Source organism: Carassius gibelio, chromosome B22, assembly GCF_023724105.1.
Source record: "Carassius gibelio isolate Cgi1373 ecotype wild population from Czech Republic chromosome B22, carGib1.2-hapl.c, whole genome shotgun sequence".
NCBI classification, from domain to species: domain Eukaryota; kingdom Metazoa; phylum Chordata; class Actinopteri; order Cypriniformes; family Cyprinidae; genus Carassius; species Carassius gibelio.
Window position 1 is genome coordinate 20,815,525 of NC_068417.1, and position 23,823 is coordinate 20,839,347.

General features: G+C 36.6%; 1 protein-coding gene across 1 annotated transcript; it reads left to right on the plus strand.

Moving 5' to 3' along the window:
- The first annotated feature begins 85 nt into the window (after positions 1–85).
- Positions 86–23,782, plus strand: LOC127986948 (TBC1 domain family member 20). Its single transcript, XM_052589215.1, has 8 exons — positions 86–445; positions 1,468–1,653; positions 2,921–3,001; positions 3,075–3,261; positions 4,138–4,239; positions 4,392–4,533; positions 21,104–21,276; positions 21,345–23,782. Exons 1-8 carry the CDS (start codon positions 382–384, stop codon positions 21,613–21,615), a joined length of 1,206 nt encoding a protein of 401 aa, XP_052445175.1. The 5' UTR covers positions 86–381; the 3' UTR covers positions 21,616–23,782.
- Positions 23,783–23,823: the final 41 nt, after the last annotated feature.

Consider the following 23,823-nt stretch of genomic DNA (forward strand, 5'->3'; position numbering starts at 1 on the left):
GTTTTTTTAAAGGGTTGCTAAGACGTCGCCTTTCTCGTGCACTAATGAAACTACAACTCCCAGAATCCTTCACTCACACGTAAACATCAACCCAGATGATGCTACAACTGGAGCCTCTGAAGAGCTTCCCGTGAAACAACACAAAGGAGCCGCAGAGACGCCGCTTCGCTCCGGCTCGGCTCGGTTCGGTTCGGCGGTGCACACCGATGTAGAGCGCGTGTCATGAGTGACGCAGACCGGAGAGACGGACGCTGTTCCTGTGACACGAGTGGTTTCTGCAGCTAACGCGGGCCTGAAGGAGAAGATGTGGCCTTCATCTGTCAGTCTGTTCTGCTCTCAGAGAGATCAAGCGATGTAGCAGCAGCTGGACTCAACGACACAATGAACCGGAGGAAGTCTCGGAGTCTCGGAGCTTCTTCTCCGCTCAACGGACTCGGAACACAAGGTGCGTCTCATCGACTGAGATTAAACATTACAGCTTTTACTCAAGTACATTTAGAGTTTGATAAACAATTAATGGGATTGAAAAAGGAGTTTTGATCTGTGCTGTATATTAATACGTATGAAACAAGAAGTTACAAGTAGCTATATAAGAACATTCAATATGTATAAATACAATAGCTAAGTAAACGTATATATACAGAAATACTATAATACTTTGTTTACTGCTAGGTAAATGCATTTAAGAATATTAAATATTATATATACTCACACCCACATTAATATATACGTGTTTATTAATAAATATATAATGTATAGAAATTAATATCTTTATCTATCTTGCTATAAATAAGTGTGTGTCTGTGTGTTTGTGTGTTTGTGTGTGTGTATATATATACACACATATATTCTGTGTGTAATATACGTCTACTGTATATATTCATATAGATTTCTATATACATTCTATGCATATATATATATATAAAATTTATAGAAATTTGGGGGATTTTAGAAATTAATAAATGTAAATAAATATGAATAATGTATATGAATAAATATATTTCTGCATTTATAGATACTTTTTTTTGCCGGGTGTGAGAGTGATTCATTTCTGTCTCATAATCCTTTAAATATTTCTGTGGGAGTTTCCTGTGAGTAATTTTTGCATCTAAAGGTGTTGTGCTCATTATATCGAATCTTAAGCACTATTCAGAACAGTTTTGCAGGATTTGTTGTGCACTCATTATGTAGTGTAAATCTCTAACACAAACCGCGTCAGATGTCTGGGACGTGACTGCAGTTTGTGTGCCAGGCAAAAATAGTTCCTTTCTGAACAATATCAAGCCTTGTAAATGTGCCGTTCCTCTGGGAATGGCTGTTGAGAAATCAAAAACCACTTGCACAAATAAAGAGCAGAGGTGAAAGATGTCAGTCAGCTTCTCGGTCTCCGGTGAACTCTTCTGCCGAAGTGCTTGTAGGCCGTGATCGGTCGGTGTTCAGGTGTTGAGCGGCTCGTCATGTTGACAGATGCAGAGTCCAGACGGAAGAGGAAGACGACGGAGATCTGGCAGGTGCTGAAGACGAGGCCCGTGGACGTGGCCGCTCTGAGACGCATGGCCATCAGTGAAGGAGGTCTGCTGAACGACGAGATCCGCCGGCAGGTGTGGCCCAGACTGCTCAACGTGTCTGAAGACGACATACCTGAGCAGCTCGGTGAGAGAGAGAGCACGGTCACCTTCTGGACAAGACGTACATTCACTAACATACTTTAATGTAGTCTCCTACAACAAAACACCTCATTCTCATCTCTGTAATGTGAAAAAAAAAAAAAAATATATATATATATATATATATATATTATTATTTATTAACTATAGTCATTGTATAATTATTAAATATTATTAATTGCATTAAACATGATTACATTTTCAAAATATTTAAACATCTTTTATTCATGTTCAAGGTAATCAATCACAACTTCAACAAAAATCTTCAACACAAAAAATCACCTCTATAATGTAAGAAAATATTTGTATTTAATTGTTAAATATAGTCTACTTTTCATTATGACTTAAGTATATTATTTTAATAATTTTTAAAATATTGATACGCCTTATTTATGTTCAAGATAATCAAGTGCAGTTATCTCAAACGAAAAAAAAGTCAAATTTTCATCAGTATAATGTGAAAAATGCAATCTATTTTTTATTTATTAATTTGAATTTAATTGTTATTTTAAATTTTTGTTTTTAATATTTAAACATCTTTTATTTGTTCTAGATAACTAAGTGCAGTAGACTCACAAAAAAACTTTATTTATCACTGAAATGTGAAACAATTATTATTGTTAATATTAAATAAAATACAAATATACAAATTATTTATTAATAGAATTTCATTTTGTTATTTAATATTTATATATTTCAGTCTTTTTTAACTTCACAATAATACATTTTCATCACTGTAATGTAAAATAAATTGTTTTTAAACATAATCTCCATATAATTCCATAAATTCAAGAGAAAATCGCATTTTCTTCGTTGTAATTTGGAAAATATAATAATAATAATACTTAAAAAATGGTTAAATATTATTAAATAAAAGAATAATTATTATTATTGAAATAATTATTATTTAGATATGATTAGATTTACTCTATAAATACTTACATGTAATTTAATTATATAAATTATTATTTAAAATGTAAAATATTAATACACATTTATATGCAATTACCTTTAAAAAAAAAAAAAACTACTTCCCATTACTGTAATGTTATACATATATTATTATTTACTAATGAATATATATAATTTTCATGTACTTTATCAAACATTCTTTAATTATATTATTTATTTAAATTTTTTAATATTACTTTCATTTACATATTTATTATATGGACTTTAATTTATTCTGATAAAGCGAGAGAGAAAATAGCATGCCTATGTAGTGTAGGTGTAAATCTGGTGTTTGTTTGCAGAGCCGGTGGATCGAGACAATAACAAGGACTTCACGCAGGTGCTTCTGGATGTTCAGAGATCCCTGCGGCGCTTCCCTCCAGGTGAGCAGCGCCTCCTCCTGGGCTCTTCAGCCGCTCTCAGTCGTGTCTAAGCTGCTCTGTGTTTGTGACGCAGGGATGCCAGCCGAGCAGCGCGAAGGCCTTCAGGAGGAGCTGACCGATATTATCCTGCGGGTGCTGGTCAAAAACCCACAGCTGCACTACTATCAGGGATACCATGACATCGTGGTGACCTTCCTGCTGGTGCTGGGGGAACGACTCGCCACTGCCCTGGTGGAGAAACTCTCCACTCACCACCTCAGGTGCACCAGCAGCACACAGACAAGAAGAGATGCACTTAACCACTCACGTTTTACTTGATTTCATTTTTAATGAGATTTTTTTTTTTTTTGACATTCAGCAAAATTCACCACAATCCCCCCCAAACAAAAATTTGCATTTTGATTACTGTAATGTAATATATATATATATATATATATATATATATATATATATATATATATATATATATATATATATATATTAATATTCATAATTTTTTTATTATCTTTATATTTACTTTAATCGATATTTTTATGTATTTTTGTTATTTACATTTTTAAATATTTATACAACATTTATTTCTTCTCAATAATGAAGCGCAGTTATTTCCAAGAAAAAAAATAATTTGAATATATAATTATTATAAATATTATATTAACTTAGAATTTATTAATTATAATTCCTTTTTTATTCATTATTATTATCATTATTATTAAATATTTAACATTTTAAATATTTATGCACAAGATAGTCGAGCACAATTACCTTTGACAAAATCTCCTTATTACTGTAATTTTAAATATATATTATTATTATTATTATTTAAATATTATTCAATTTAACGTACAAACAATATATTAAATATAATTTAATTATATTAATTACATTAGATTTCCTTTTTGTTTGAAATAAGGTAATCACTGTAAAAATATATTTTTATTATTATTAAATAGTAATATAATTTCATTTTAAAATATTTATACATATTTTATTTATACATTGCTTGTATGAGCATTTATTCTGCATTTATTCTGAAAATAAAAATAATTGCGTCATTTACTGTATTATAGATACAGTATATATTTTTTGTTTTTAATATCTGCTTGATATTTTTCATCCATTCATCTACTTGACAGGGACTTTATGGACCCCACTATGGACAACACCAAACACATCCTGAACTACCTGATGCCCATCATCGAGAGAGTCAACCCTGAAGTGTACGACTTCATGCAGCAGTGAGGACACCTGGTTTTATGTTTGTCTGCGTGTTTTTTTATTTAATTTTTTTACCACATTCATCCTTCTGTAACTTGAACATCATCTCTTGAAAGCATGATTCTTTATTGGCTTGTATATTTTGAGATAAATGTCTATATTTCGTCTGCAGAGCCGAGGTGGGCACTATTTTCGCGCTCAGCTGGCTCATCACCTGGTTCGGACACGTGCTGTCAGATTTCCGTCATGTGGTTCGGTTGTATGACTTCTTCCTGGCCTGCCATCCGCTCATGCCCATCTACTTTGCTGCTGTGGTACGTTTCCGTTTGTCTTCTGAAGCTTTCTGATGTTCTGTAGAAGTGGGTCAGCTATTTCAGGCATGAATCAGGCTGTGTTGTTCCGTCTGAATAAATCATTGACACAGTCTGTCATGTTGAGAACATTTGTCTTTTGTACAGTAAGGTACTGTGTTCTGCCACCTGCAGTCTTCAGAAACCTGATGTTTACTAGAAGTAGGTCAGGGACTAAATACTAGCTTTATATAGTCAATTCCACAAAAAAAAAAAAAAAAAGGAAGAATAAATTATATATTGTTTTTTAGGATCATTAAGAATTTGGTTTAATATTTTAATATAATTAAAAAAAATCTCATTGTAAAATTATATATTGTTTTTTACATTTTAAAAAATATTTTTTATTTTTTAATTGTTTACATTTTTAGGGCCCGAGCACCGATGGTGTGAGGACCCTCTTGGAATTGCTCCGTTTATTATTAGGGCTCAAGCCCAAAGGGCGAGAGGCCTATTGTTTTCCTTAGGATTATTTTTTATTATTATTATTATTATTATTATTATTATTATTTTTTTTTTCCAACGTCTCGGGGGCTTTTGGGGCCCTTAACGTGCTTAAAAAGTCTTGAAAATTGGCACACAGATTGGAACCTGCGGCCATTAGGGCCGGGCAGAGACTGATACACGGGCGTGGCACAGGGGCTCTACAGCGCCCCCTGGAATATGGAGGGCCATATATCATACATTCTTGCTCGTAGACGTATGAAACTCGGTACACATATAAATCTCATCAATCCAAACAACTTTTGTATTGCATATCATGGGCTCCGCCCAACAGGAAGTTGGCTATTTAGGGTTAAGTATTCAAATTTTTCGTCAAAGTTGTGGGGGCTTTTGGGGTCCTTAACATACTCAAAAACTCTTGAAAATTTGCGCACACTTTGGAATCTGTGGCCTTTAGGAGCCTGCAGAGGCTGGGACCCGGGCGTGGCACAGGGGCTCTACGGCGCCCCCTGGAACACAGTCAGAAATGTTGATGTATAGCTCACACATACTTGCACATATTCATATGAAACTCAGTACACATATAGATCTCATCGTGCCGAACAACTTTCGTATTGCATGTCATAGGCTCCGCCCAACAGGAAGTCAGCTATTTAGAGTTATGTAAAAAGCGCATGCTCTGGAATTTGAAATACTTGTCATAGGTTTTTTTCTCGATTGCCGCCAAACTCGGTCAACATGATCTCAAGACACTGGGGATGAAAAATTGCCAGGGGATTTTTGATATCTCGAACGGTTTGCTCGTGGCGAGGCGTTGAAATTATGGCGAGAAATTAGAAACAGGAAGTGTCTAATACCATCCACATACATTTCCTGATTTTAATCAAACTTCATCAGATTATTCGTTGTATGATGTCGATCGCATATATGTGACTATTAGGAGTCAAAGTTATAGCGCCACCAACTGGCAGAAGGAAGTGTGTCATTTTCAAAATGATTTGATTTCAGCATCTTATTATTACTCGATTTGCTTCAAACTTCATCAGAATAATGTTAAAACACAGCTGATATAAATCTGCAAGGGGGATATTGATATCTAAAAAATTGTTGCCGTGGCAACATGTCAAACTGGAATACTTCTCAGGTGATTTTGAGGCATATAACATGCTTAGAATTTCATCAAACTCAGAACACATATCAGTATTAGTGACAGCTAGACACTGGCAAAAGTTCATAAGAGGGCGTGGAAGAGGCACTCTATAGCGCCACCTTTTGTCAAAAGTGGGGGGGTTAGTTTTAGCTACAGACACCAAACTCAGTACAAAAATTGTTCTTATCAAGACGGACAACTTTCTAATTCACAGTCATCAGCTACGACCAACAGGAAGTCGGCTATTTTGATTTGAATGTGGATTATTTTTTACATTTAGCCGTGAATTAATGCATACTGCTCAGAGGAGAGTAACACTATACACACCAAACTTGGTCTACATGTTGAAAAAACATTGAGGAACTTAAATTGTGAATGGGTTTTGGATAGCTTGGATGGTTTTGTCGTGGTGATTTTTTTAAATGACAATAAAGATGGAATTATTAATTTTCCTGCATTTTTAAATTCCAAACACTTCAAAACCTTTTTTCATACAGAAAAAAAGTTATTCTGAGTAAATATGCATAGTTTCATGACTTTACAACACTGTATGGATAACAGAAAATTAAAAAACTGTCAGACATCTCATCTCACTCTGTCCATCTGTTTGAGTGTGTGTGCTTAGACTTCCATTGTCTGAGAGAAATAGCGCCCCTACAGGTGCAGTTACCGGAATAAAAAAGGGAGGAGACTGTCTTTTGGTTTCGATTTTAAATCGGTTAAAATACAAATAAATACTTGGATTTAATTCACAGTGACAAGCTAAACCAACATATATGATTATTATCAGGTCAGGGCTCATTAATAATTGATGTGTGGTCAGTGATACGTGAGAAACACGAGAGATGAATCACCGCTCTGAGCAGGAGCGTGTGGAATGATGAGCTCAGAAAAAACGAGTTTATTCTTGTTTTATAGCTATTAAAAATAAAGTATTGCAGCGATATCACACAATTCACCAATTAGAGCACACCAAGAGCTAAATTAAGATGTTTTTGAACTGTTTGTGTGAAAATGAAATATTTGCGGCTGCCTATCTGAAATCACTGCCTCCGATCAGCGCGCACAGTGTCTCAGAGCTCAAAACAAACGAATTTATTCTTGTTTAAGAGCTTTTTAAAATAAATTATTGCCATAAATGCACACAATACATCCATTATAACACAACACGAGCTAAATGCAGGTGTTTGTGACCCGTTTAAGTGTGCAAGACTATTTGAAAGCGCGACTGGCAGAATAACATATATCTCTCGAGCTGCAGGTTTCTGTCTTTCGTCGTAAGAACGAACACATCACGGACAAGATTATTTCAAAATACATAATAGCTTGGCTAATATAAACGAAAACAGCCACGTGAACATAAACTGTTGAGAAATAAATCAGAAGTGGATCTACTGGATTTTAATATTAAGTGACCGCATATACCAGCTGCTTCTGTCTTCAATTTTAATCTATATAAAAAAATTAAACTCATTCATCTTGGCTGCTTTTTTAATGTGTGTACGTATTTATTTATTATTTTGCTCTAACAAGACTTAATCTATATTTAATTAAATCAATTACATTTTATTTTACATTTGATTTGTCCATTTCTGCATCTAAACGCCTAAAAACTTAAAACATGCTCTTTTATACTATTGTTAGCAATTTCTTTATCGTCCAAGTTATCTGGTGTACACGCTTTTATTTTCATAATAAACTTGTTTGTTAGATTATACACAGTTATAGTGGTCTATAATAAATATTGACAGGTTTTATTCAAGATGTTTAGAATGATCGCCGTAGGCTAATTTTTTAAAATGTAAATCCAAAAAAAAAAAAAAAAAAAAAAAAATTAAATAAATTAAAAACATTGGAAAAGAATAACTTGTACTTTTTTATACATTTTGTATAGTTTCATAGTTTATGCATTATAGTTATAAAAACAAACAAATTTAGCCACTCACATAGAAATCTTAGGCCTTATCCTTTTCTGACAGTTTTAGGGATTTTTAAAAATCCTAAAAAACCTTATTTGTGCTGCAAATAATAATTTCAAACTAATTTGATACTGACCTCTGACATCCTGTAACATGATATTTATTTGAATTTACATAATCTCATGGATGTAACAGTAAATCTGTTCAGCTCACAGATCAAGACTAAGCTCTAATGCAAGCAGAACTTTCACAAATGCTTTTAGGTCAATAAAATCATTACAAAACACTTACAAATCATTTAAGGGATTTGATAACACTGTAAAATAATGTCTAATTTGTTAAGATTAGCAAATGCATTGATAACACTTTATAATAACTGCACTCATTAGTAAATAGTCAGTTCATGCTTCATAAAGCCTTGTCCCAATATTAATAGTCAGTAGTAAGCAGTTTATAAATACAGCTATAAATAGCTTGTTCTTGGTTTATAAGCACATTTATTAAAAAGGAGAGTAAAGGGTCAGTTATCTTCCTATGAAAAAAATAAAATAAAAATAAACAAACAACAACACTGATTGATAAAGAACTCATAAATGTTATTGTGGATTTATGATAAACTCAGCCTGTAAATGAATTCATTCTCCTCCAAGAAGACACAAGTAGTTCACACCAAACTGTTTTAACATGAAGCCATATACTGAAGATGTTAAATTGCGAATGGGTTTAGGATACCTTAAATGGTGTGGCCATAGCGATTTATTAAAGTAACATAAAAAAAAATACAATAGTAATTTTACTATATCTTTAAAATTTTTAATTCCAACTCTTCATAATTTTTTATATACGTAGAAGTCATCATTTGAAGGAAGCACAGTAAGTTTCATAGCTTTATCATTTTCAAGAGCCAGCATAAATTTAAAACTATCATAACATATAAATCAAGCTTGCAATTCTTAGTACCAATAATGGCCACCAGATGGAGCTATAGGATTACTTTTAAATAATTATTGTAGAAACAAGTATGATTTAAATCATTTATAGAAATCTTTCAAAGAAAAATAATATGAATTTTATGTATTTTACTGATAAAATGACATTCACTTAATTAGAATAACAAGCTGAAGTATTGTGAACTGTATATTAAGAATAATTCTTTATAGGCTTTATGGACAGATACGTTTTGAGTGACTTGAAGGATCAGCACCACATCCTCTTTTACCAGTTTAAAGAATGTATCTTACAGTACAGGTGCGGATGAATTTTGAATGGCTTGAATGGTTTTGTCGTGGTGATTTTTTAAAATATTAGTAAAAAAGTAACCAGTAAATGTCTTTTATTTTTTTAAGTGCAGCTTCTAAACACTTAAAAAAAAATTTACACATAGAAGACAAGTCATTCTAAGGAAATATGCATAGTTTCATGACTATACAACACTATATGGATGATAGAAAATTAAAAAACTATCATACATCTGATGTCACTCTGTCCCTCTGTCACTGTGGGTAATGTGTGTGTGTGTGTGTGTGTGTGTGTGTGTGTGTGTTAAGTGAATTAGTTGTGAAACTATCAGGGAGCATTTAGTCTCCAGCGCCAACATTTTACAGAACTGCCACTTTCCTGGAGTCTCAGAATTACAATGTGTCAGGTTCTGAGAGATCAAAGATTCCAAAAAATGATTTAATTAGAATACCATGAAGTATTGTGAAATACTACATATTAAGACTTTATATATAGGCTTTATGAACAGATTAGAGTGACTCGTGAAGGACCAGCACCACCTCCTCTTGTCCGATGGTTTGAGGAATATATTTTCCTGAATCCGGGGTTAAGATTTAGGAGCTCATTTTTATTCCACCTCCTTTCCTGAAAGTCTGTCTTGCAGAATTTACTAAAAATTAATCTTCACATTAATTCCTAATTATTTTGCAATTATTTTTGTCAGTTCTTCTTGACCTGTTTTTTTTTTTCTTCTTCTTTTCTGACCTCATGACCCAGTCAGCATTTTTGTACAATGGTCAAATCTTAACTTATCCATTTCTGTATTGCATTTGTGTTTGATATTTCTCATGGGTATTTCATAATTTTCGACTTTGAGTTAAAAACGTTTGAGTTAAAACTCTTTTTTAGCGCATTTCATCTGTAAAAGAAAACATGCCTAATGATTCTGCACATGAATATAAGGAGTTTTTCTCTTCCAGCTTTCCTGGACTATTGTATAGCACTCATAAATGATTAAATAAAAAATAATGGTAGTTATTAAGATTGATATGGCTTGGAATTGGTAAAATGTGCTTGGAAAAAAAATCACAATAAAACAATGTTTTAATGTTTAAGTTTGGAATATTAAATGACATGAATGAATGCTATATAAATATTGTTCATGTTAACATAATGTTTATAAATGAAATCTTATTGTAAAGTGTTACTAAATATATATATATATATATATATATATATATATATATATATATATATATATATATATTGTTCTGTGAATGTGATTTTAAAGTCTAGATTATTCGGATTAACCCTTTAACCGTACCCTTTAAAACCTCACTGCCAGAGGGATATTGTGAATGCATGTGCCCGCTGGGCACAGTTTACCTGATGCCACCGGGGTGGCGATGGCATTGGTGGCTTGAGCCCGCCATCGCTGCTTGCAGCTATATTTATTATTATTAGGGCTCAAGCCTGGAGGGCGAGAGCCCTATTGTTTTCCTTAGGATTATTTGTTATTATTATTATTATTTTTCTTCAAGGTTTCGGGGGCTTTTGGGGCCCTTAACATGCTTAAAAAGTCTTGAAAATTGGCACACACATTGGAACCTGCGGCCATTAGGGCCGGGCAGAGACTGATACACGGGCGTGGCACAGGGGCTCTACAGCGCCCCCTGGAATACTGAGGGCCATATATCATACATACTTGCACGTAGATGCACGAAACTCGGTACACATGTAGATCTCATCAAACCAAACAACTTTCGTACTGCATGTCATAGGCTCCGCCCAACAGGAAGTTGGATATTTAGGGTTTAGTATTCATATTTTTCGTCAAAGTTGTGGGGGCTTTTGGGGTCCTTAACATACTCAAAAACTCTTGAAAATTTGCGCACACTTTGGAATCTGTGGCCTTTAGGAGCCTGCAGAGGCTGGGACCCGGGCGTGACACAGGGGCTCTACGGCGCCCCCTGGATCACAGTCAGAAATGTTGATGCATAGCTCACACATACTTGCACATATTAATATCAAACTCAGTACACATATAGATCTCATCGTGCTGAACAACTTTCGTATTGCATGTCATAGGCTCCGCCCAACAGGAAGTCAGCTATTTAGAGTTATGTAAAAAGCGCATGCTCTGGAATTTGAAATACTTGTCATAGGGTTTTTTGCCGATTGACACCAAACTCGGTCAACATGATCTCAAGACATTGGGGATGAAAAATTGCCAGGGGATTTTTGATATCTCGAACGGTTTGCTCGTAGCGAGGCGTTGAATATATGGCGGGAATTGAGAAACAGGAAGTGTCTAATACCATCAACATACATTTCCTAATTGTAATCAAACTTCATCAGATTATTCATTGTATGATGTTGATCGCATATATGTGACTATTAGGAGTCAAAGTTATAGCGCCACCAACTGGCAGCAGGAAGTGTGTCATTTTCAAAATGCTTTGAATTCAGCATCTTATTTTTACTCGATGTGCTTCAAACTTCATCAGAATAATGTTAAAACACAGTCGATATAAATCTGCTGGGGGGATATTGATATCTAAAAATATTGTTGCCGTGGCAACATGTCAAACTGGAATACTTCTCAGGTGATTTTGAGGCATATAACATGCTTAGAATTTCATCAAACTCAGAACACATATCAGTATTAGTGACAGCTAGACACTGGCAAACGTTCATAAGAGGGCGTGGAAGAGGCACTCTATAGCGCCACCTTTTGTCAAACGTGAGGGGGTTAGTTTTAGCTACAGACACCAAACTCGGTACATAAATTGTTCTTATCAAGACGGACAACTTTCTAATTCACAGTCATCAGCTACGACCAACAGGAAGTCGGCTATTTTGATTTGAATGTGGATTGTTTTTTACATTTAGCTGTGAATTAATGCATACTGCTCAGAGGAGAGTAACACTATACACACCAAACTTGGCCTACTTGTTGAAAAAACATTGAGGAACTTAAATTGTGAATGGGTTTTGGATAGCTTGGATGGTTTTGTCGTGGTGATTTTTTTAAATGACAATAAAGATGGAATTATTAATTTTCCTGCATTTTTAAATTCCAAACACTTCAAAACCTTTTTTCATACAGAAAAAAAGTTATTCTGAGTAAATATGCATAGTTTCATGACTTTACAACACTGTATGGATAACAGAAAATTAAAAAACTGTCAGACATCTCATATCACTCTGTCCATCTGTTTGAGTGTGTGTGCTTAGACTTCCATTGTCTGAGAGAAAATGCGCCCCTACAGGTTCAGTTACCGGACTAAAAAAGGGAGGAGACTGTCTTTTGGTTTCACTTTTAAATCGGTTAAAATACAAATAAATACTTGGATTTAATTCAAACTGACAAGCTAAACCAACATATATGATTATTATCAGGTCAGGGCTCATTAATAATCGATGTGTGGTCAGTGATACGTGAGAAACACGAGAGATGAATCACCGCTCTGAGCACCAGCGTGTGGAATGATGAGCTCAGAAAAAACGAGTTTATTCTTGTTTTATAGCTATTAAAAATAAAGTATTGCAGCGATATCACACAATTCACCAATTAGAACACACCAAGAGCTAAATTAAGATGTTTTTGAACTGTTTGTGTGAAAATGAAATATTTTCAGCTGCCTTTCTGAAATCACTGCCTCCGATCAGCGCGCACAGTGTCACAAGTTCAAAACAAACGAATTTATTCTTGTTTAAGAGCTTTTTAAAATAAATTATTGCCATAAATGCACACAATACACCCATTATAACACAACGCGAGCTAAATGCAGGTGTTTGTGACCCGTTTATGTGCGCAAGACTATTTGAAAGCGAGACTGGCAGAATAACATATATCTCTGGAGCTGCAGGATTCTGCCTCTCGTCTTAAGAACGAACACATCACGGACAAGATTATTTCAAAATACATAATAGCTTGGCTAATATAAACGAAAACAGCCACGTGAACATAAACTGTTGAGAAATAAATCTGAAGTGGATCTACTGGATTTTAATATTAAGTGACCGCATATATACCAGCTGTTTCTGTCTTCAATTTTAATCTATATAAAAAATTAAACTCATTCATCTTGGCTGCTTTTTTAATGTGTGTACGTATTTATTTATTATTTTGCTCTAACAAGACTTAATCTATATTTAATTAAATCAATTAAATTTTATTTTACATTTGATTTGTCCATTTCTGCATCTAAACGCCTAAAAACCTAAAACATGCTCTATTATACTATTGTTAGCAATTTCTTTATCGTCCAATTTATCTGGTGTACACACTTTATTTTCATAATAAACCTGTTTGTTAGATTATACACAGTTACAGTGGTCTATAATAAATATTAACAGGTTTTATTCAAGCTGTTTAGAATGAATGCCGTAGACTAATTTTTTTAAAATGTAAATCCATACAGCTATAAATAGCTTGTTCTTGGTTTATAAGCACATTTATTAAAAAGGAGAGTAAAGGGTCAGTTATCTTCCTATGAAAAATAAAAAAAATAAAAATAAACAAACAACACAGGCCATAGCGATTTATTAAAGTAACATAAATACAATAGTTATTTTACTATATCTTTTAAATTTTTAATTCCAACTCTTCATAATTTTTTATATACGTAAAAGTCATCATTTGAAGGAAGCACAGTAAGTTTCATAGCTTTATCATTTTCAAGAGCCAGCATAAAATTAAAACTATCATAACATATAAATCAAGCTTGCAATTCTTAGTACCAATAATGGCCACCAGATGGAGCTATAGGATTACTTTTAAATAATTATTGTAGAAACAAGTATGATTTAAATCATTTATAGAAGTCTTTGAAAGAAAAATAATATGTATTTTATGTATTTTACTGATAAAATAACCCTCACTTAATTAGAATAACAAGCTGAAGTATTGTGAACTATATATTAAGAATAATTCTTTATAGGCTTTATGAACAGATACGTTTTGAGTGACTCTTGAAGGTTTAGCACCACATCCTCTTTTACCACTGTTTAAAGAATTAATCTTACAGAACAGGTGCGGATGAATTTTGGATAGCTTGAATGGTTTTGTTGTGGTGATTTTTTGAAATAACAGTAAAAAAGTAACCAGTAAATGTCTTTTATTTTTTTTAAGTGCAGCTTCTAAACACTTCAAAAAAAATTACACATAGAAGACAAGTCATTCTGAGGAAATATGCATAGTTTCATGACTATACAACACTATATGGATGATAGAAAATTAAAAAAACTATCATACATCTGATGTCACTCTGTCCCTCTGTCACTGTGGGTAATGTGTGTGTGTTTGTGTGTGTGTGTGTGTGTGTATTAAGTGAATTAGGTGTGAAACTATCAGACAGCATTTAGTCTCCAGCGCCAACATTTTACAGAACTGCCACTTTCCTGGAGTCTCAGAATTACAATGTGTCAGGTTCTGAGAGATCTAAGATTCCAAAAAATGATTTAATTAGAATACCATGAAGTATTGTGAAATACTAAATATTAAGACTTTATATATAGGCTTTATGAACCGATTAGAGTGACTCGTGAAGGACCAGCACCACCTCCTCTTGTCTGATGGTTTGAGGAATATTGTGGCGAGTGGGGCGGGGCCGAGAGGCGTGGGAACGAGGAGTGAGGCCATGTGTAGTGATTGGAGATGAGCTACACCTGAGCCCCACCGCTAGTATCGAGTCCCACGTAGGAGATGGAAGGATATAAAACTGGAGTGACGACCGTGAAGGACGAGAGAGGACCAGGCCTGGGACATTATTTTAATGTGTGTGCTTTTTATTTATGCGCACCAGTCGGCCGTGAGGGGCTGGTGCGCCGTTTTGTATTTATTTTGGATATTAAAGTGCTTTTTGATTGTGCGCCGGTTCCCGCCTCCTTCTTCCCGATGAATATGGAGATTTGTTTATTACAGTGGTGCCGAAGCCCGGGAGAAGGAGGGACGCGCTGCTGAAGATCCCTCGCCGCTGTGGTGAATCCGCGGTGCCCTCGAGCAGGCGAGGTATGTGCCGCCAGGGACGCTCGAGGCGGTGGGCTGGAGCGAGTTGCCGGGGACGGGCGAGCTTGCTGCCGACCGCCCACGACAAGGAGGGGCGGCTGCCGTCCGTGAGGGAGCGGAGGAGTCGGCGCCGTTCGCCAGGGGGCCGGAGCCTGCCGCCTCCGTGACGGAATCCGGAGGGGCAGGGAACGGGGGACTCCTGCCGCTGCCCAAAATCGGAGGAGCCGTCGCCGTCCATCGGGCGGCGGAGGAGTGTCGCGCCGTCCGCCGAGGGCCGTCCAGTGCCACCGCCAGGCACCGCGGAGGAGATCACCCAGCTGGTGGAGGGCCGAGCAGCAGTGCGTCTGGGAACCGGATTTTTTTTTTTTTTTTTCCTCTCTCCCCTCTCTCGTCCTTGTCGCTCCTCCTTCCATCTCCTTTTCTCTCGCCTCGTCTGTCCTACCCCCAGGTTCCTGCAGGTCCCCGTGAGCGGTCCCCCCCGGAGGGAAGGGGGGGGGGGGGAGTAGAGCGCAGTCTCGAGGGTACCCCCCGGCCTGCGAGGGGCGATGGGGGTATGTGGCGAGTGGGGCGGGGCCGAGAGGCGTGGGAACGAGGAGTGAGGCCAGGTGTAGTGATTGGAGATGAGCTACACCTGAGCCCCACCGCTAGTATCGAGTCCCACGTAGGAGATGGAAGGATATAAAACTGGAGTGACGACCGTGAAGGACGAGAGAGGACCAGGCCTGGGACATTATTTTAATGTGTGTGCTTTTTATTTATGCGCACCAGTCGGCCGTGAGGGGCTGGTGCGCCGTTTTGTATTTATTTTGGATATTAAAGTGCTTTTTGATTGTGCGCCGGTTCCCGCCTCCTTCTTCCCGATGAATATGGAGATTTGTTTATTACAGTGGTGCCGAAGCCCGGGAGAAGGAGGGACGCGCTGCTGAAGATCCCTCGCCGCTGTGGTGAATCCGCGGTGCCCTCGAGCAGGCGAGGTATGTGCCGCCAGGGACGCTCGAGGCGGTGGGCTGGAGCGAGTTGCCGGGGACGGGCGAGCTTGCTGCCGACCGCCCACGACAAGGAGGGGCGGCTGCCGTCCGTGAGGGAGCGGAGGAGTCGGCGCCGTTCGCCAGGGGGCCGGAGCCTGCCGCCTCCGTGACGGAATCCGGAGGGGCAGGGAACGGGGGACTCCTGCCGCTGCCCAAAATCGGAGGAGCCGTCGCCGTCCATCGGGCGGCGGAGGAGTGTCGCGCCGTCCGCCGAGGGCCGTCCAGTGCCACCGCCAGGCACCGCGGAGGAGATCACCCAGCTGGTGGAGGGCCGAGCAGCAGTGCGTCTGGGAACCGGATTTTTTTTTTTTTTTTTCTCTCTCCCCTCTCTCGTCCTTGTCGCTCCTCCTTCCATCTCCTTTTCTCTCGCCTCGTCTGTCCTACCCCCAGGTTCCTGCAGGTCCCCGTGAGCGGTCCCCCCCGGAGGGAAGGGGGGGGGGGGGGAGTAGAGCGCAGTCTCGAGGGTACCCCCCGGCCTGCGAGGGGCGATGGGGGTATGTGGCGAGTGGGGCGGGGCCGAGAGGCGTGGGAACGAGGAGTGAGGCCAGGTGTAGTGATTGGAGATGAGCTACACCTGAGCCCCACCGCTAGTATCGAGTCCCACGTAGGAGATGGAAGGATATAAAACTGGAGTGACGACCGTGAAGGACGAGAGAGGACCAGGCCTGGGACATTATTTTAATGTGTGTGCTTTTTATTTATGCGCACCAGTCGGCCGTGAGGGGCTGGTGCGCCGTTTTGTATTTATTTTGGATATTAAAGTGCTTTTTGATTGTGCGCCGGTTCCCGCCTCCTTCTTCCCGATGAATATGGAGATTTGTTTATTACAAATATATCTTCCAGAATCCAGGATTAAGATTTAGGAGCTCATTTTTATTCCACCTCCTTTCCTGAAAGTCTGTTTTGCAGAATTGACTAAAAATTAATCTTCACATTAATTCCTAATTATTTTGCAATTCTTTTTGTCAGTTCTTCTTGACCTGTTTTTTTCTTCTTCTTTTCTGACCTCATGACCCAGTCAGCATTTTTGTACAATGGTCAAGTCTTAACTTATCAATTTCTGTATTGCATTTGGGTTTGATATTTCTCATGGGTATTTCATAATTTTCGACTTTGAGTTAAAACAGTTTGAGTTAAAACTCTTTTTTAGCGCATTTCATCTGTAAAAGAAAACATGCCTTATAATTCTGCACACATGAATATAAGGAGTTTTTCTCTTCCAGCTTTCCTGGACTATTGTATAGCACTCATAAATGATTAAATAAAAAATAATGGTAGTTATTAAGATTGATATGGTTTGGAATTGGTAAAATGTGCTTTGAAAAAAATCACAATAAAACAATGTTTTAATGTTTAAGTTTGGAATATTAACTGACATGAATGAATGCTATATAAATATTGTTCATGTTAACATAATGTTTATCAATGAAATCTTATTGTAAAGTGTTACTAAATAAATAAATAAATATATATATATATATATATATATATATATATATATATATATATATATATATATATATATATATATATATATATATATATATATATTGTTCTGGGAATGTGATTTTAAAGTCTAGATGATTCGGATTAACCCTTTAACTGCCATATCCTTTAAAACCTCACTGCCAGAGGGATATTGTGAATGCATGTGCCCGCTGGGCACAGTTTACCTGATGCCACCGGGGTGGCGATGGCATTGGTGGCTTGAGCCCGCCATCGCTGCTTGCAGCTATATTTATTATTATTATTATTCTTCTTCTCTAAGATGAATCGCATTTTTGAGGGCCTAAACATGCTCGAAAAGTCATGAAACTTTGCACACACCTCAGAACTGGCGAAAATTTACGTCTGATATGGGTTTCAGAAGTGGGTGTGGCAAAATGGCTCAACAGCGCCACCTATACACGTTCAACGGTGTGCGCCTCGAGCTACGTTTCATGTACATGTATGAAAATCGGTATACACATGTAACTCTCCAATACCTACAAAAAAGTCTCTTGGAGCAAAATCCGAAACCCAACAGGAAGTCGGTTATTTCTAATATTATGAGCAAATTTTGTGTCATTTTTGTCATTTCCATGCGTTGTATTTTAACGAACTCCTCCTAGAGATTAATTCAGATCAACACCAAATTTGGTATGCTTAATCTAAAGGCCTTTGCGATGTTAAATTGCGAAGCTTTTGAGTTTTCGTTGAAGGGCCTGTGTGTGGCGGCCTGGCGAATTTCGATGATTCGCCATGAAACAGGAAGTTGCTATAACTCAGACATACAATGACCAATCTGCCCCAAACTTCACATGTTTGATGAGACTCCTGTCCTGAACAGTTTGACATGACCATATTCAGTTATAGTCATAGCGCCACCTATTGGCAACAGGAAGTGACATATTTTACGCTGCGACAAACTACTCCTAGAAATTTTTGACATCAATGTCTTTTTTGTCGTCAGTCTAATCTAAAGGCCTGTACGATGTTAAATTGAGAAGATCTTGAGTTTTCGTTAAAGGGCGTGTCCATGGCGCCATGTCAAAGTTCGATGTCTCGCCATGGGAGTAGAAGTTGTTGTAACTCAGTCATAAAATATCAGATCTTGCCCAAACTTCAAATGTTTGATAAGAGTACTGACCTGAACACATCTGTAGGCTAATATTCCATTGGGTGTGGCAAAATGGCTCGATAGCGCCACCTATAAATTTTGAATGGAGTGCGCCTCGAGCTACATGTCATATACATGTACGAAAATCGGTAAACATATGTAACACACCAATAGCTACAAAAAAGTCTCTTGGTACGAAACCCGAATCCCAACAGGAAGTCGGTTATTTTTAATTTTCCCTGCAAAATTGGTGTTGTTTTTGTCATTTTCAGGGGTTGTATTTTAACGAACTCCTCCTAGAGATTTATTCAGATCAACACCAAACTTGGTCAGTGTAATCTAAAGCCCTTTGCCATGTTAAATTGCGAAGGAATTGAGGTTTCGTTAAAGGGCGTGTCCATGGCGGCCTGACAAATTTCGATGATTCGCCATGAAAAATGATGGTGCTATAACTCACACATACAATGTCCAATCCGCCCCAAACTTCACATTTTTGATAAGACTCTACACCTGAACAGATCTACATGCCAATATTCAGTTATAGTCATAGCGCCACCTATTGGCAACTGGAAGTGACATATTTTACACTGTGACAAACTACTCCTAGAAATTTTATGACATCAATGTCTTTTTTGTGGTCAGTCTAATCTAAAGACCTGTGTGATGTTCAGTTGTGAAGATCTTGAGTTTTTGTTAAAAGGCATGTCCATGTCGCCATGACGAAGTTCGATGTCTCGCCATGGGAATAAAAGATGTTATTACTCAGGCATAAAATGTCCGATCTTGCCCAAACTTCACATGTGTGATAAGGGTCCTGGCTTGAACACATCTGAAGGCCAATATTCCATTATAACGATAGCGCCACCTGCTGGCAACAGGAAGATTGGCACACATATGGAATAAACTTTGATATATTGCACTTATATTTATGAGTTTAAATGCATATTTCTCAATGTTCACCTTTTTACTAAAGCCACACGATGGCGGTGAGCCCGGGTGCGAGGGCCCGTTCATCGCTGCTTGCAGCTTTAATTTTACATTGTTATTAACATAGCATGAAGTGAGACATTAATATATGAAAAATAATCATTATTACTAGAACACAAAAAAAATCTCATTGTCATTACAGTAACACAAAATAGGTTTTTTTTTTTTTAAATGTCATGATTACCATATTGCAAAAAAACTCATTTTTTCTATAGAATAAAGTAAGATATTTTATATATATATCTATATATAGATCTATATATAGATATATAGATCTATATATATAGATATATATATCCGTAATATGAAGTGAGATGTAATTTAATATTTAAAAAATCGTGTTGTCATTACCATAATGCAAAAATATCGGTGTTATCACTTTATGTTGAATTGAGATATTAAATACCTTAAAAAAATATATTTTTTATTATTATTAGTATATAATTCCTCATTATGTAAGTAACATAAAATTTTATATTTAAACAAAGTCATTACCGTAATGCAATTTTCACTAGATTAACTTAAAATTAAATATTTAATATTTTAAAAAAACATTGTCAGTCTCATAATGCACTTAAAAAGTATTAACATAACAAAAAATAGACATTGTTTAATATATTTAAGAATAATTATCATTACCATAATGAAAAAAAATTATAATCAAAATTGTTTATTAATTAAAATATTAAATCATTGTCATTACATAACAAAAATCAAATCAAATTAACATAACATGAGATATTATTTTCCATTACAAAATATGATTATCTAACGTAATTAAAAAAAATCCCATTTACATTAAACAAATAAGATACTTGAATCAATCACATTTTTCATAGTAATTATCATAATGCAAAAATCATATTTTAAATATTAAATATTTAAATATTTTCTAGTAGTAGCGTAAATTCAGATTATATTTAAATTTGTAAATACTAACTTGTTTGTAGTTACATAACAGTAGTATCTGTTTTAATACACGTATGAAAAATCTGTTATAAAGTGTCAAAATGTTTGAAAATGTTTAAAGTGACTTGACAGTGAGATTTTCACATTAGACTACAGATAAATAAAACTGACAAATTTTACGTAATCATCATACATTCTCTAAGATCCAGCAGAAGCTCAAGCACAGCCTGACTATTTCAAAGCAAGCGTCCTCCTGTCTGTTTTCAGATCGTGCTGCATCGAGAGGAGGAGGTGTTGGACTGTGAGTGTGACATGGCCATGATGCACCATCTCCTGTCCCGCATCCCACAGGACCTCCCGTACGAGACGCTGATCAGCCGCGCCGGAGACCTGTTCGTCCAGTTCCCTCCGTCTGAGCTGGCCAGAGAGCGCAATCAGCTGTAAGCCCGTCTCCCTCGCTCTAACTGTTTTCCTCACAACAAACCACAAACCACTGTCTTTTGTCCAGGACGGCCGTCTCCACCTTCAAAGACTTCGAGCTGGCGTCGACACAGCAGCGTCCCGACACAGTGCTCCGGCAGAGACGGAAAGAGATTCAGCAGCAGCAGAAGCGTGCTCTGGAGGCGCAGCGAGGGACCGTAGCAGTCGTCCAGCCCACGGCGCGCCGCTTCATGCGTCTGGCGGTCATGGGGTTGACCGTGGCGCTGGGGGCCGCCGCTCTAGCCGTGGTAAACTCTGCCCTGGAATGGGCTCCGAAACTAGACTTGCTCTTCCCGTGAAGGAGCCCAACCACAGCGTCTCGGTTTGAAGAGTTATTTGAGGACTGCATATTGTTATTTTGCCTTTGTAATTGTCAGACTAATGAATAAAATATCGTGCAGATAGTTACTGTAATTAAACAAGATTATTTTCCCCCCATTGAATGAGGTGAGGATATTGAGCAAAGTATATCACTTCCTTCAGGAGACGATGAAAATGTGTCCTGGATGTACAGTGGAGGTACGTACACTTCACGTCTCGAATATGAATCACGCTCTGAGCAAATTTTTGTGAAAATAGTTAACTTGATTTTTGTCTTTCTCACAAAGATGAATTTTTGCTGATTATTTACTCACCCGAAGGCCATCCGAGATCAAGATGGGTTTGTTTCTTCGTCAGATTTGGAGAAATGTAGCATTGCATCACTTGCTCACCAACGAATCCATTGAAGTGAATGGGTGCCGTCAGAATGAGAGTCCTTACAGCTGATTAAAAACATCACAATAATCCACACCTCTCCAGTCTTGTGAAGTAAAAAAAACTGTGTTTGTAAGAAACAAATCTATTAAGATGTTTTTAACTTTTTTACTAACTTTTAACCGTTGCTTCCAGCTACAATTCTAGTCCTCTATTCAAAATATTGCTTTCTCCAGTGAAAAAAGTTGAATTAGGAGAGAAATATGGACTCTCAGGAATATGGAACTTACGGATTCATATTTTGGTCAGAAGCTGTTTTAAAGTTAAAAAATTGCTGTGGATTATTGTGATGTTTTTAATCAGCTGTATGGACTCTCATTCTGACGGCACCCATTCACTGCAGAGGATCCATTGGTGAGCAAGTGATGTGATGCTACATTTCTCCAAATCTGTTCTGATGAAGAAACAAACTCATCTACATCTTGGATGGATTGAGGGTGAGTAGAATTACAGCAAATTTTCGATTTGGGGTTACTATTTCTTTCAAAATTCATGTACATTATGTGTTTAACAGTTTATCAACCATTTAGTTGTACATTGCTCATAATACAATTTTCATCTAAACTGTCACACTATGCAACAATTTAATGATAGTTGGAATTTTTCTTTTAAAATTCAAACTGAATGCAAACCATTTCGTAAGAATGTTTTTTTTTTTTTTTTTGAACTAATATTTTTGTAGCATTTGAAAAAAAAAAAAAGTTTCCATATATTGTCAAACCAAATTCAATAATAATTTGCACAAGTCTGCTTATATAAAAGTCCGTTGTAAAGCTTTTTTCCTTAATGCGACAATTTATGTTTGAAATTCGTGTACAAAAACAACATTCAAACAAAAACAACCATTCAAAATAACATTCATATGAAAATCAACCATTTCACAAGAGCTTTTTTAGAAATGTATTTTAGAAATTTGCTCAACTTGTGGTTCATGATCGAGACAGCATGTACTTTGCTACATTAAAAAAAACGGATATATCGAGACCAAAATATTTTTCGAGCCCTTGTTTGTAGGATTGGAAATTGAATCTGGTTGAGGACCCCTTATAAACAGAATATTATTTTATTAAGTGTATGTAAAGTTAGGAAAGAAACGATTTATGAAAGCATATAACGACCGTCTTATGTTCATAGTTTTTATGTTTTTAGAGGTTATTTTTTCACTACATTTCAGTTTTTCTCTCCGAATCATCTTAATTACAGTATGTATGTGATAAGCGCTGATCTTAGATCATAACGTGCAATTTTCACGAATCTCAGCTGGAATCGAAACCACTTCTGAATAACTTTAGCTGATAAACAAACTTGAGATTTCTTGACTGTTGATTGTGTAATCGCTGAACGTGAATTTGGTAGCTACACTAATTGATCTCCAGATGGGTGTTGAATCATGGCACATTGTTTTTTATTGTTTAAATGCTGATCGTTTTCATTAAACATCATCTTCTAAGCTTAGAGTAACATTAAAGGCGATATTTTCCAGGACTCTAACACTGCTTGGTTTGAAAATATCCTTAAATCATGATTTATTGAAATAACTCGTTGCCATCCACACAGTACTACTGTTTATGCTATTATTTTGCACTAAAGAACACGCTTCTTGCTTATTTTTTTGCACTTTGAGAGATTGTCTCTGATTCGTTGAAGTTAATGCGTCACGGTTGACCATGTTGCTAAATATGTTTAAATAAAAAGACCAGATAAATCCTGCATTGGTTTTTATGTGAATTATTTACATTGAGGAGTTTATT

Coding starts and splice junctions, on each gene's coding strand:
- LOC127986948 (XM_052589215.1), top strand. CDS start 382: ATGAACCGGAGGAAGTCTCGGAGTCTCGGAGCTTCTTCTCCGCTCAAC. Junction 3,002..3,074: donor CCTGCGGCGCTTCCCTCCAG/GTGAGCAGCGCC, acceptor TTTGTGACGCAG/GGATGCCAGCCGAGCAGCGC. Junction 3,262..4,137: donor CTCTCCACTCACCACCTCAG/GTGCACCAGCAG, acceptor TCTACTTGACAG/GGACTTTATGGACCCCACTA.